The sequence below is a fragment of the Sander vitreus genome, chromosome 7 (assembly GCF_031162955.1).
Source record: "Sander vitreus isolate 19-12246 chromosome 7, sanVit1, whole genome shotgun sequence".
NCBI classification, from domain to species: Eukaryota; Metazoa; Chordata; class Actinopteri; order Perciformes; family Percidae; genus Sander; species Sander vitreus.
Genome location: NC_135861.1, coordinates 2,256,914 through 2,270,240, shown reverse-complemented (window position 1 = coordinate 2,270,240; position 13,327 = coordinate 2,256,914). Strand labels below are relative to the sequence as shown.

The window sequence follows — 13,327 nt, the reverse complement described above, 5'->3', positions numbered from 1 at the left end:
TGCGTGCCGAGGGCATTTGAAAGACAACCGTTTATCCCGCCCCTCGGATTGAGTCCTGCCAATGGGGAGTTCCCAGACCCAACATCTGGATGTGGGTCTGGCTTGTCAGGCTAGTATGTTGAAATGTGTGAAATTAAAGAGAAATGCCAGCACATACTCCATTACATTTCCTCTGAGACACGCACGTACATGCTCCAGTAACAAACACACAAATGAGAGCTACTGTCTGCTGCATCTGGAAGTGTAAAAATACCCTAACGTTAGGTTATTCGTTATTATATAAATAAATGTTTATGCACATGTATTTTTAGTGAGTGAAACCCTGATTCTAAGTAGAGCACATATGATTGTGTACAACATCAGTTTCTTTAGAAATATTTTTAACTCCAGACTAGTTTGACGATAGACAGACAGATTATTTTAAGAGGCTGGAAGAATGAAGGGTGCCATCAATCCAGGAGTGGGCTTGTGAGATGGCTAGGGTGGCGGCGTTTGAAAAAAATGTCATATAAACGGTTTTCCAGGTTGGACGTCTATACTAGAAAATGGTAGCCTGACATGGTCATACTCAGCTTCAGGTCAGAGTATGAGTCTGATTCTGCCCCGTTGGGCTGTGATTATGGGACGTGTTTCAACCGAACCAGGAAAGAAAATGCCTCTGCACTCAATTGGATAGACCTCCAACCAATCAGAGCAACAGATAGACCTCCAACCAATCAGAGCAACGGAGACAGACGTCACAGAAGCTGCGAGTCAAAGGCAGGCTTTACGTTACCGTTGATCATCTGTCCATCATCGTATAAAGCCCGTCCTGCCCTGACAATCTGATTGCTCTGACAGCTCTGGTTGGAGCATAGTTGCTCCTCAACGGATCAAGTCCAGACCGAACTTCCCGACCTCAAATGTTGTGGGCGGGGCTAAATTCGGCTGGCATCCAGGCTAAGAAAATGGGGAAAGTAGCTGAACTTTCTGGAGGCTCCTAAGAAGCTTTGTGCTGGAGAGAGACTGTATGATGGGCTAATGGTGTTGTCATTTATACATATGTTTATCTGGTTTATGGTTTGTTTTGTTACTATTTTGTTGAATGGTCGTGAATATTGCAGATACTGTTTCATCTTTTTTTTGATTTTTTGTCTGGTTGGGTGGTGATGACGAAGGGAGGGTGTGTTTATGTAGCGAATTGTAGGTTTTGTATGTTTTGTTAATCACAAAAAATGAATATTTTTAACTTGAAACTCACAAGCCCATGTTGCCGGAGGCAGCTTCGTCCATCTCCTCTTCAGGCCCAATGACTTTGACATCCTGATAAAGGCTTCCATGCTCCTTCAGGAAAGAGCTGATGTGACGCTCATGATGAGCTTCCTGGAGGGAGAGGAGAAACAAACAGAGAAGAGAAAGTGCAGAGCAGGAGTCTGAGTTACTACGGACACTGAAAGCAGCACCAGTGGAGGATCAATTCATGTGTTCACGATTGCACATTTTCGAGACAGTCATCCTACGAAAAAACGCTCCCAGAAGTTGTTTATTAAAGCAGCAATTACGACCTATATTTATGTTTATAGTTGTGTCGCCCTCTAGTGGCCGTGGCAATTATGACGGGAGCAAAGCAGGAAGTAAGGTGACAAAATAGAAGAGCGCCAAATTTCCACATTTCAAACAAACAGAGGACTTTTCACCCAGGAGGGTGGGGTTCGTTTAGAAAATAAAAGTACAGTAGTACAGTAGTAGTTTTTTAACTTCAATAAATGCAACATATTTTCCAAAAGTCAATGAGTAATCATGTTTATATATATATATCCTGAAGATGGCTGCTGCTGCTGGGAACAGCGGCCAACGGCACTGAAGTCATTCTTAAAAAAGGAAGATGTTTTCGGAGTTTTGCTGACCGGATACGGCAAAAGTGTAATCTATCAACTAGCGTTGCTCTGATTGGTTGTAGAGCTATCCTATTGCGTGCAGAGGGAATTTGAAAGACAACCGTTTATCCCGCCCCTCGGAGTGAGCCCTGCCAATGGGGAGATCCCAGACCCAACATCTGGATGATGTGGGTCTGGCTCGTCAGGCTAAGCAGCCCCAGTTGATGTATTAAATGCTCTCCTGTTACCTGGTTGTAGATGAAGAGTTTGAGTCTGTTTTTGGGATACTGGAGCTTTAGTAGGCGTTCAAAGAACATCGTCACAAAGGGGGTGGGCTGCTGAATGAAGACGCCAATGACCACCAGAGGGTACTCACTCTCCTGTGGGGAAAAAAAACAAAACAGGCATGATATGAGTTCCAGGAGAAAGGGCGTATTACTTCTTTTTGGCACACGTTGACAGAACAACACTTAAAATAAGCCTCAATATTGATTGTAGTTGTGGGAAATCTTGCACAAAGACAATTTGTCAATCACCAAAAAGCCTGTGAACGGACCTTAAGAGCTGTCAGTGGGTGGAGGTCCTGGTGACACACTGTGCACCCTGTCTCAAATGTCCATGTGTTGGGGATGTAGTTACCCAGGTAGTTGATCTGGAGCTGGAAAACAAATAGTATGTGTTCATGCAGGTTATCACATCTCAGTCCAATATCCAGTACTAGTATCTTCAAACTCTTAACATTAACATGTACTTTGACTGGCTGACTTGGCAAAAAGAATAAAAGATTGATCTTAAAAAAAAAAGAAAATGTGGTAACCATAGTTACACATGTTCCACCAAAACAAGTTCCTTCCTGAGACTGTTTTGCAGAGGCACCGTTACTCCATGCGGTGTTGAGCACCGCCCAAGACGATTGTGATTGGTTTAAAGAAATGCCAATAAACCAGAGCACGTTTTTCTCCCATCCAGGAATGCTGTGTGGACTAGCCAGACCCTCCTCCACAGCGCTGTGGAGGAAGGTCTGGCGATGCGAGACTATGAAAGCTATAACTAAATAGATATGGAATTTAAAAGTGCAGTTTCCATAATCAGATTCCATACTACATTTAGATTTGATAAAATGCTGTCGAACACAAGGGCCTTATTCATCCACCTGGAGGCCCAGGGTAAAAATTAACAGTAGGCCGCTATTGACATCTCACCTAAGTGGCAACTTCCATGTCTGAAAAGTGAAGCCGACGCTGAAGCTCCTTAAAGCTGCATTCTCTCTAACTTCCAGCAGGGGGAGACTCCACCGGCTCCAAACAGAAGTCTGTTTCTATAGAAGTCTGTGAGAAAATGAGCCTACTTCTCTCTTCATTTATTACCTCAGTAAACATTTTCATAACGAGTTGATGGTCTCAATCGCTAGTTTCAAGTCTTCTTCCACACAGCATGATGTTCATTTAGTAAATGATGCTCCCATTTATTTTAAACCAGACGATAAAGCAGGGGATGCTTTAGGACCTGTCAATCAGGACAGAGGCTTAGCGATGCTAACCATGCTAACATTGTGGAGTAAAAATAGACCTCAGCTTGTTTTTGGGTGTTGTCCGTGTTTTTATCTTAAACTTTGACCCTCTCACTGTGTGTTTTCACTTCAGCAAAGTTAACTGGAACATTTAGGTCACCTAAAAATATCTTCTATTCAGTGTTCTGCCAACCAAGCTAGCTAGCTACCGCTAGCGTTAGCTGGTAACTCGAGGGAAAGTTTGTTGATTTTCTGTTATGCCGTACATGCAGATGAATGGTGATTATGATTTTTTCTATAATCGAGCAGCCCTATCAGTACCTTGGTTGGTCCGTTCCCATGGATGACGACTGGCAGGGTATCATACAGCACATTTCTGGCTCGTACCCGCCCATCCTCAAACTTCAGCACCACCTCGTCTGGAAACACACACACACGCACGCACGCACGCACGCACACACGCACACACACACACACACACACACACACACACACACAGTCTTCACTGGGGAGTCCCAACTTTGTCATATTCCTGTGCTTCCAACTGTTTGGGAGACAATGGGTATTTTCAATCTGCGTTCTGCATTCAAAGTGTGTCATTTGGCTTTCGGTGATTTGATTCATTGTAGATCAATATCAAATCAGATGTGTCCTGCTCATTAGCTAATCTCTGTTGTCCCTCTGCGCGCGGCCTCTACTTCTTTAACAAATTTCTTGTGGCTGTGGCTCAGGTGCTAGAGCGGTCGCCCTCCAATCGGAAGGTTGTTGGTTCGATCCCTCTATCCCTGCAGTCCCAGTGTCCTTGGGAAAGACACTGAACCCCGAAGTGCTCCCGATGCCGCGCCACTGGTGTGTGAATGTTTGTCTGATGAGCAGGTGGCACCTCGTGTGGCAGCCTCGGCCACAGTGTATGAACGTGTGTGAGTGGTGAATGGTTCCTGTACGATGTAAAAGCACTACATAAATACAGTCCATTTACAAAATGTTTTTCTGCAAAAGCTATTGCTGAAGTGTGCACTACCAGAGGTCCTGAGCAAGGCACTCAGAAGAAGTTGCCTTCAGGATAATAAGAAACATACAATTTCTAAAAAGGTGTTATTGGAAGGGTGCCCTTAACATTTTTTGGGGGGCATTTTTGGCCTTTATTTTTGACAGGAAAGCTGAAGACATGAAAGGGGAGAGAGAAGGGGAATGACATGCAGCAAAGGGCAAACTGAACCCTACATCAAAGGGTAAGGGTATGTGGGCGCCCGCTCTACCAACTGAGCTGTACGGGCGTCCACCCTTAACATTTTTTAACATGGCAGCAGAGACCTCAGTAGCCAATAATATTGACACTGTGTCTTTGCTTCATAAACTTCCCTGGCTGCCGGACTAAGAAACAAAAGTCAAAGCACTCACCGAGGGCTCCATGAAGGTTCTGGAACAATCTGCATTTGCTGTCCAGTGTGATATTTATGGATTTCTGAAAACATGAACAATGAAAACATGATTAAAGCCAGTACTGAAATAGTGAGTCTCAAATAATAGCTGTGGATGTGGCCAGCACAGACAAATAATAAAGGCTGGGTAAAAAACATTAATTGACTTGCATTTGGGCTCCATCTACACTACTACGAGTTCATGTTTGAGCAGCGTTTTAAAACCGAAAACAATCACCGTCCACACACTTTATCTCCGTAGCAGAACTTAATCTCCGTCCATATTAACACGTCTGACAACACATATCACATGACCAGTCACACACACTGGGAACGTGCGTTGTCTGACGTTACACTGCGGTTGAAAATCATGGATGTATAAGTTTAAAATACAGAAAATACTTTGGAGAATGAACAACAACGGTGAAAAGTAAGAGCAGGGATTCATTATCTTGGACTGATGACGTGGTGGAACTGTTACTGAAAGGTCTGTAATGGCGCGGTGATTAGTGACGATTCTCTCCGGATGTCACGATTACCGGTGTACGGTCAACCACGATAAAAATGTTGACGATAACAATTATTATTATTATAATTCTTATCACAGTGGATTACAACGGTGTGGAAACCGTGTGTTTAATCCTTCCCAGCTTCATTCAAGTCACCTGAAGTTGCCGCGCAGGTGCACTGCGTAGCCTACAACATGCGTTTCTTGAAGTTGGAATCATGGCGGAAGGAGGAGATGACAGCGCTCAGGACATTTATCAGTCCTCTCAGGTACCATGTAATGGAAAAACGCCATTAGTCTACCTAACCGATAAGACTGACGTGCATCCTCGTTTCCAAAGGTCTCCGTTTATGTCCGTCCAGACTACAAAGCAACCCCGAAATTTTGAAACCAAAACGGGGGCAGCAGTGTTTGCAAATTTCTCCATTTTAGAGGCTTGGAAACGTCAGAGTAGTGTGGATGTACCAAAAGATATTTGGATTTTTTTTTTTTGGGTGCCCGGATAGCTCAGTTGGTAGAGCGGGCGCCCATATATAGAGGTTTACTCCTCGATGCAGCGGGCCCGGGTTCAACTCTGCTGCATGTCATCCCCCCCCCTCGCTCTCCCCTTTCATTTCTTCAGCTGTCCTGTCAATAAAGGCCTACAAATGCCAAAATAAATCTTTAAAAATAAAAGATATTTGTTTTTAAACCAAATGTAGCAGTGTAGATGTAGCCTTAGCTCACAAAGTAAATGTAGTATTAGCAGTATCAGCACTAATTATATTAGTACAACAACAGAGTCACGTCATACTCACTATTCTGCTGAAAACACTATCTCTTTTTAAACTAATACTGTTTACTCTTTCACACAAAAGCCTACCAGGAACACCAGTTTATTATGCCCAATTAGCTACTGGAAGGCTTTTAATGTGAACAAATCTTACCCTTTTAACTGGATCAATGTAAATCTTGGTGAAGAACAGCTGGTCACTGTCATTATCTTTTCCTGTCCAGTCAGCAACCATTTCTTTGATGTTGGGAAGGTAGCCAATGAAACCTAGGAGAACAGAAACCAACCCAGAGGAAACAGACGGGAAGTGAGGAAATGTGGTAGAAGTTTAGAGAAGTTTTCATTTTGTGTCTACGTTCACACACATCAAGGCCAGGCAGCTTTATTAGTATAGCACATTTTATCAACAAGGCCATTCAAAGGTCTTTACATAAAACATTTAAAGTTAACAAAACTGAAAAAAAGAATAAGACGGATATGAAATACAATAATAGAAGTAACAGTGCAGTAGGGCTGGGCGATATGGAGAGAATCAGATATCACGATATTCTTGACCAAATACCTCGATATTGATATTGATATTGCGGCGATATTCTAGGGTTGACAATCGGTGCTTTAACAAAATATCTTCACACTTAGATTTTAGATAAATAATCACCAGTAATGTAGACATAGTCTAAGTGGAGTAAAGGCAAATAATAGAACAGCTAGAACAGTCTGGTAAGTTCAGAGAAGTACATCACTTTACTGTAATGCAGCCTTTAAAACCAGGAAAAGACACTTATGTCATATCACGATATCCAAAATCTAAGACAATATCTAGTCTCATATCACGATATCGATATAATGTCGACATATTGCCCAGCTCTACAGTGCAGTGTCAGAAATTAGCAATAAAGGCAGCATCAAACAGAAAAAGTCTTCATCCTTGATTTAACAGAACTGAGAGTTGCAGCAGACCTGCAGTTTGTTTCAGATTTGTGGAGCATAAAAACAGAACGCTGCGTCTCCCTGTTTAGTTCTGACGACCTGAGAGGTCTGGGTGGTTCATAATGTAGCAGCAGATTAAAAATAAACCGTTCAGGGCTTTATCAACCAACAGAAGTATGTTGAAAACAATTCTTTGAGAGACATGAAGCCAGTGTAAAGACCTCAGAACTGGAGCATGCTCAATCTCAAAACGGTGTGCACCCGTTTCATACGGTTTCCTGGTTGAACGACATGTTTCCTCTGAGTGAAACGGTGTGCAACTGGCTTTGAGTTATGTTTCTCTCGTTTGATGGATGTGTCACACAGGTGTTACCCAATCAGCAGAGACGTGTTTGTAAAATCGTGGTAATAAAATCGGCAAATCGCTAACGCACACAACAGGGTGGTCAACGTAGAGCTGAAGATCTTTTTGATTCTTTGTCGGGTTCGGTCTTGATTTCTATGATTTTACACGGGCTCGGGCAGGCTCGCGCTCAAGTGATGCGTTTCGATTAGCGCGAAAATGGATCCTGAGGAGGTGAAACGGAGGCTGGCCTCTGGAGGACTTCTTTTATTTCTTTGTTCCAACTTTCAAGTGGCCTAGAGCCTCCGTTAGTCATGAATAAATGATGTAAAAAAATGTATAAATGACTCATTCTTGACAAAAGGCAAAAGAGCTGCGTGTGCGTGCGCACATTTGAATAATGTCAATTTGAATAAAAAGCTGTCAATCAAAATGTACTCGTCCGGTTTGTGCTGAATTCTGTCGGGCTCGGGGTGAACTTTTAAGGCAAGATTACAGCTCTAGTTCAACGCACCCCCGTTTCAGTTTAAAAAAATGCATTGCTACGTTTTGTCAGGGCTGAACATGGCCCAGTAGTGATGTAATCCACCTTCTTGGGAAAGTGAAGTCAACTGTTCCTAATTGCCTCTACTAATAACTACTGCCAGGTTCAGTTTTTATTGCTTCAGCCCAGAGCAGAGTGCTGACTAAAGACCCGCTGTTTCTTTGCTATAAACAGAAACAGCCATATTGCTTCCTAGACTTAAAGGCTACAGTCACACCAGCGGCTTGTGAAAATAAAAGTGTTCAGAGATATTCATGGCGGTATTACAAAGTGTACTTGTGTGACGATGGTGTAAGGTCATCGTGTAAAGTCACTTGTGAGATTTTATATCATCTGTAGTCTTTGTGAGCAAGATGTAAAATATCTGCTGGAGAGATGCCCAAAACTTAGGCATATAGACCTCAACAGTCCCGCCCACAGCCGATTCCAGAAGTAAGAATACAATACAATTTCTCCATTGACAATTGGATATACATAAGCCATAAAATCATAACCGTCGACGGTAGACTTAAAACCAGCTACGACATGACTCGGCGATTGTATATGCTCATATAGACGCCAAAAGTTCATGGGGCACCAACCTTGTTTTGAGATAACTATCTTTTATTCGCGATGTCTTGGATAAGTACTTCATCACCCACAATCCCAACAATCCCACAGTGATGCCTCTGATTGGTGGAACTCATGTAACTGTTTGGTTAAACCCCGCGAAAGTCCGTTAGAGTCTATGCTGCTGCGCTGTGTAGGCTACTGTAACGTTACTGTCTACTGTACGAGCTTTAATAAGTCTGCACGGTAGACTTATCACTGCAATCGTGATCTCCTTGGCTGCCATGATGGCTTTTTTCAACGACGAGAACAAGAGTGTCCAAAGGGGTGAAAACCACTTCAAATCGGGTCACGGTATTGTTGTTGGTTTTGTAAGAGCCAGCATGAGGGACAAGACCTACAAAGTTGTGGTGAGTTTTGCAGGGAGGTTGGTAACGTTAGTTAACATTATCCGTTCACATTAGCAAGGCTACTGTAGCCTTCATACTGTATGAGTCATATCAATCATTGTATCATGCCACTGTCAAAACAATATTCAGCCTAGGCATACTTCTTCATACATTTAATGAACATTTCGTGTGCGCGAGGCTGTCGTCGGATTGGAAGTTGTTCAAGAGGCTCTTTCGCGGTTGTGTCTTCGACGATATTATTCAGTGGTGCGCGGTGGTTTATGGGATGAGGAGTTCCTTCGCTCGGAAATGAAAATATGTCTTGTACCTTTGACTTTTTTTGAATTTTCTGTTCGTTTTTTCACTCGAAATGATACGTTGCATGCTTATGAGTCACGTCGTAGCTGGGTAGCCTAAGGCATGGTCTAAAGCTCTTTATACACAGATTTTTCGAGACGTTCGAGAAATGAATGGGGAACTAACTTACGGAAACTGAGCTCTCTCGGAGGAGGGGCGGGACTGTTGAGCTCTATAGGTTGTGTCCGAAATTCCACACTAACATGCTATTTAGTAGGCTAAAACGTGTGAGATTTTTTAGTATCAGTATTTTTAGAAACCAATAGTACATGAATTGCATACTATTTCCGGTGAAATATTACAGTATGCAAACACTGGACACTACGCCGGCATAAGTATCCCACAATGCAATGCAGTAGTAACGACAACGATCATAACAGACAAACGGACAGAAACCAAAGCAGCTCTGTAACGTCAATAACGCTCCAATTTACATTTCAACATATTTACACGACTGTTGGTCTAGCTGCTAACCTTTTTCAGCAATTTAAGCGTTATCTGACGACGCCGCTAACGTTGAAGTTGGCAGGGATTACCATGGTTACGCGTCTCCAACGGCAAGGAGGCTCTCAGGAAGTGACGTTGAAAATTACAGCTTAGTGCGAAAGATACACACCACTGTTTATTTACACAAAAGTACATGGAACGATAGTATACATAGCGAGTATATAGTGCAGAGAATGTAATTAGACATCCAGTACATGTACCTCCTGAGCCTAGAAACCTGTTGCCAATGATGACGTGGGGGTATTTGTCCTCCAGGTGTCTGTTGGGCCAGATCAGGCTCTCAGAGGAGAACACCACCTTGTGTCTGGCCTGCTGGAACTTCTTGAGCAGCTCTTTGGGACCCGAGGCGAAAACCACATCATAGCTGTGTGATAGGGGGTGAAAATAGAAAACTTTACCGCGCTGTGTGGCTCAGCAGTGTGTGAAGCTGGTGGCGTAGTTAAAACAAACGAAGGGGGTTGCCTTTATAAGATGCCAGCGATCTTTATTTGGAGAGTTAAGTTGACAGTGGTTGTGTTTACCAGTGCTTAAATGAGAAAAACATCACACTCTCTCGTGATTTTAGTATGTGTACATTAGGGTTAAATCCTGGGAAACGGCATAACCATTAAAACTATTTCCCGTTTCCAGAGAAATTGTGGGCTGATTATGCATTCTTCCCCACATTAAAGTGCTCATATTATGCTTTTTGACTTTTCCCCTTTCCTCTATTGTGTTGTATATCTTTTTGTGCACGTTATAGGTTTACAAAGTGAAAAAGCCCAAAGTCCCCCCCAAAGGGACTTACCATCTCCAACAGAAAACACTGTTCACAAACTGCTCCAAACAGCTCTATTGTAGTCCAGCCTTTACTTCAGAGACAAACGTGGTCACTTTGGAACACACGTTATAATGCTCGCCTAGCTGCTAGCATGGCATGCCCTCATACTCTGCTTCTGACTGGCTAGTAGTCCTTACCTAGCTACTGTCAGGACACGCCCTCATACTCTGCTTCTGACTGGCTAGTAGTCCTTACCTAGCTACTGTCAGGGCACGCCCTCATACTCTGCTTCTGACTGGCTAGTAGTCCTTACCTAGGTACTGTCAGGGCACGCCCTCATACTCTGCTTCTGACTGGCTAGTAGTCCTCACTAGGTACTGTCAGGGCACGCCCTCATACTCTGCTTCTGACTGGCTAGTAGTCCTTACCTAGGTACTGTCAGGGCACGCCCTCATACTCTGCTTCTGACTGGCTAGTAGTCCTTACCTAGGTACTGTCAGGGCACGCCCTCATACTCTGCTTCTGACTGGCTAGTAGTCCTTACCTAGGTACTGTCAGGGCACGCCCTCATACTCTGCTTCTGACTGGCTAGTAGTCCTTACCTAGGTACTGTCAGGGCACGCCCTCATACTCTGCTTCTGACTGGCTAGTAGTCCTTACCTAGGTACTGTCAGGGCACGCCCTCATACTCTGCTTCTGACTGGCTAGTAGTCCTTACCTAGGTACTGTCAGGGCACGCCCTCATACTCTGCCTCTGACTGGCTAGTAGTCCTTACCTAGCTACTGCACATGTGCGAATCCCAACAAAGATTGAACAAAAGTGAGAGGTCTCACTCTGTAGCTAAAACAGAGAGCTCAACACAGGCTGAAAAGAGGAGCTGCAGCAATGTGCACTACAACAACAATATGGTGTTTTTTGAAAATTAAACCATGTAAACCTATTCTGATATAACCTCTAAATACAATTATGAACCTGAAAATGAGCATAATATGAGCACTTTAAATACAAATACAGGTAGAATATCACACAATAGTAACACTGACAAAACAGAAGATACTGTAAAACCTAAACCCATCTGTATTATTTGGAAAGTGTTCAGCAAAAAATAGCTACCCAAGGCTATAAGAGAATCAAGCTCCATGGACATTTTTAAAAGACAATTGAAAACTCATTTATTCAGCACTGCTTTTAACTTATTGTCATTCATTTGCTTTATTATCATAGTTTAGATGTTTTATTGTTCCAATGCATTCCATTGTGTTGTTCATTTTGGGGGCATTTTAGCCTTTAATAGACAGGACAGCTGTAGACAGGAAAGGGGGAGAGAGATGCAGCAACCCAGACTCAAACCCTGAGCCGCTGCGTCGAGGACTGAGCCTCTGCATATTGGCACCTGCCCTTCCAGATGAGCTACCTAGGCGCTCCTGTTGTGCTGTTTGGATTTTTTTACATAATCTTTTGTTCTTGGCATACCTGTTCTTAATGTTTGCTGCCTCTGTTGTTCGATGCTCATTTGTTTTGGTTTTATCAACCACTTCTCTCCGCTTTGAGCTACACTCTCTGTATGAAAGGTGCTACATAAATAAAGTTTATTATATTATTAATTGATAATTAAGTACCAGGGTGTTACTCTGGCCATCACATCTGACAGGTGCATTCAAATCTGAAACTCTGCCTGCGGTGAAGACTAGAGATGTTCCGATACCGATACCAGTATCGGTATAGGCTCCGATACTGCCTAAAACGCTGGTATCGGTATCGGGAAGTACTGGAGTTTATACACCGATCTGATACCACGTAATAAAGCCCTAAAGAAAAAATACGTTAAAGTAGTTTATTTATGTTCTTTCTCCGTTATAACTGACTGTCAAACTGCAGAATAACAGAAAGTTCTGGGGCGTTCATGTTTCACAAAGAGTTTAACCTGAGCCAGACTGACAACAAAGATAGAAATAATATCACATCCATACAGAGATAGTAGTATACAGCTGTTATACATCATATCATCCATACAGGGATAGTAGTATACAGCTGTTATACATCATATCATCCATACAGGGATAGTAGTATACAGCTGTTATACATCATATCATCCATACAGGGATAGTAGTATACAGCTGTTATACATCATATCATCCATACAGGGATAGTAGTATACAGCTGTTATACATCATATCATCCATACGGGGATAGTAGTATACAGTTGTTATACATCATATCATCCATACGGGGATAGTAGTATACAGCTGTTATACATCATATCATCCATACGGGGATAGTAGTATACAGCTGTTATACATCATATCATCCATACAGGGATAGTAGTATACAGCTGTTATACATCATATCATCCATACAGGGATAGTAGTATACAGTTCTTAAAACATAATAAAATATAGGACACACTGGTATCGGATCAGTACTCGGTATCGGCCGATACGCAAGTTTAGGTATCGGAATCGGTATCGGGAAGCAAAAAATGGTATCGGACCATCTCTAGTGAAGACACTCTACCTGTCGATAAAAAGGATGACTTTGTCCTCATTCTTCATCTCCTCCAGAGCCTCTTTAAGGAGTCGTACTTTCTGGCCTCCTCCTGGACCGGACATGTAGTCGCCACTCATCCATTTCTGACCCCGACCAAGAACCTTAAAAACATACACACATAAATGTATTGCGATTGATAGAATTGAATGCTCTTTTAAAGAAGAGATAGACATGCTTCCATGGCTAGACAGCAGGAAAGAAACCTTTATCACAAGGGTTCCTACCTTGACAGTGTAGTTAAAGTGTTTAGCCGACCCCAAGAAACGCTTGAAGCCATCAGTCTCTTTGGTTGCAACTGTCACAACTAGAAGTTTCTCTGGAAGACACCACATT

The 13,327-nt window shown here is 42.8% G+C and overlaps 1 protein-coding gene across 4 annotated transcripts in view; it reads right to left on the bottom strand.

Annotated features, from left to right (window-relative positions):
* Positions 1 to 13,327, bottom strand: part of plod1a (procollagen-lysine, 2-oxoglutarate 5-dioxygenase 1a) — a 34,720-nt gene that overhangs the window by 20,123 nt on the left and 1,270 nt on the right. For all 4 annotated transcript variants that reach the window (XM_078254173.1, XM_078254174.1, XM_078254175.1 and 1 more), the window contains exons 2-10: positions 13,219 to 13,310; positions 12,962 to 13,095; positions 9,887 to 10,050; positions 6,222 to 6,334; positions 4,768 to 4,831; positions 3,688 to 3,785; positions 2,413 to 2,514; positions 2,105 to 2,236; positions 1,241 to 1,362 (exon numbers count right to left, since the gene is read on the bottom strand). In XM_078254173.1, the coding sequence (XP_078110299.1) occupies positions 1,241 to 1,362; positions 2,105 to 2,236; positions 2,413 to 2,514; positions 3,688 to 3,785; positions 4,768 to 4,831; positions 6,222 to 6,334; positions 9,887 to 10,050; positions 12,962 to 13,095; positions 13,219 to 13,310 (1,021 nt within the window). The remainder of the gene's footprint in view (positions 1 to 1,240; positions 1,363 to 2,104; positions 2,237 to 2,412; positions 2,515 to 3,687; positions 3,786 to 4,767; positions 4,832 to 6,221; positions 6,335 to 9,886; positions 10,051 to 12,961; positions 13,096 to 13,218; positions 13,311 to 13,327) is intronic.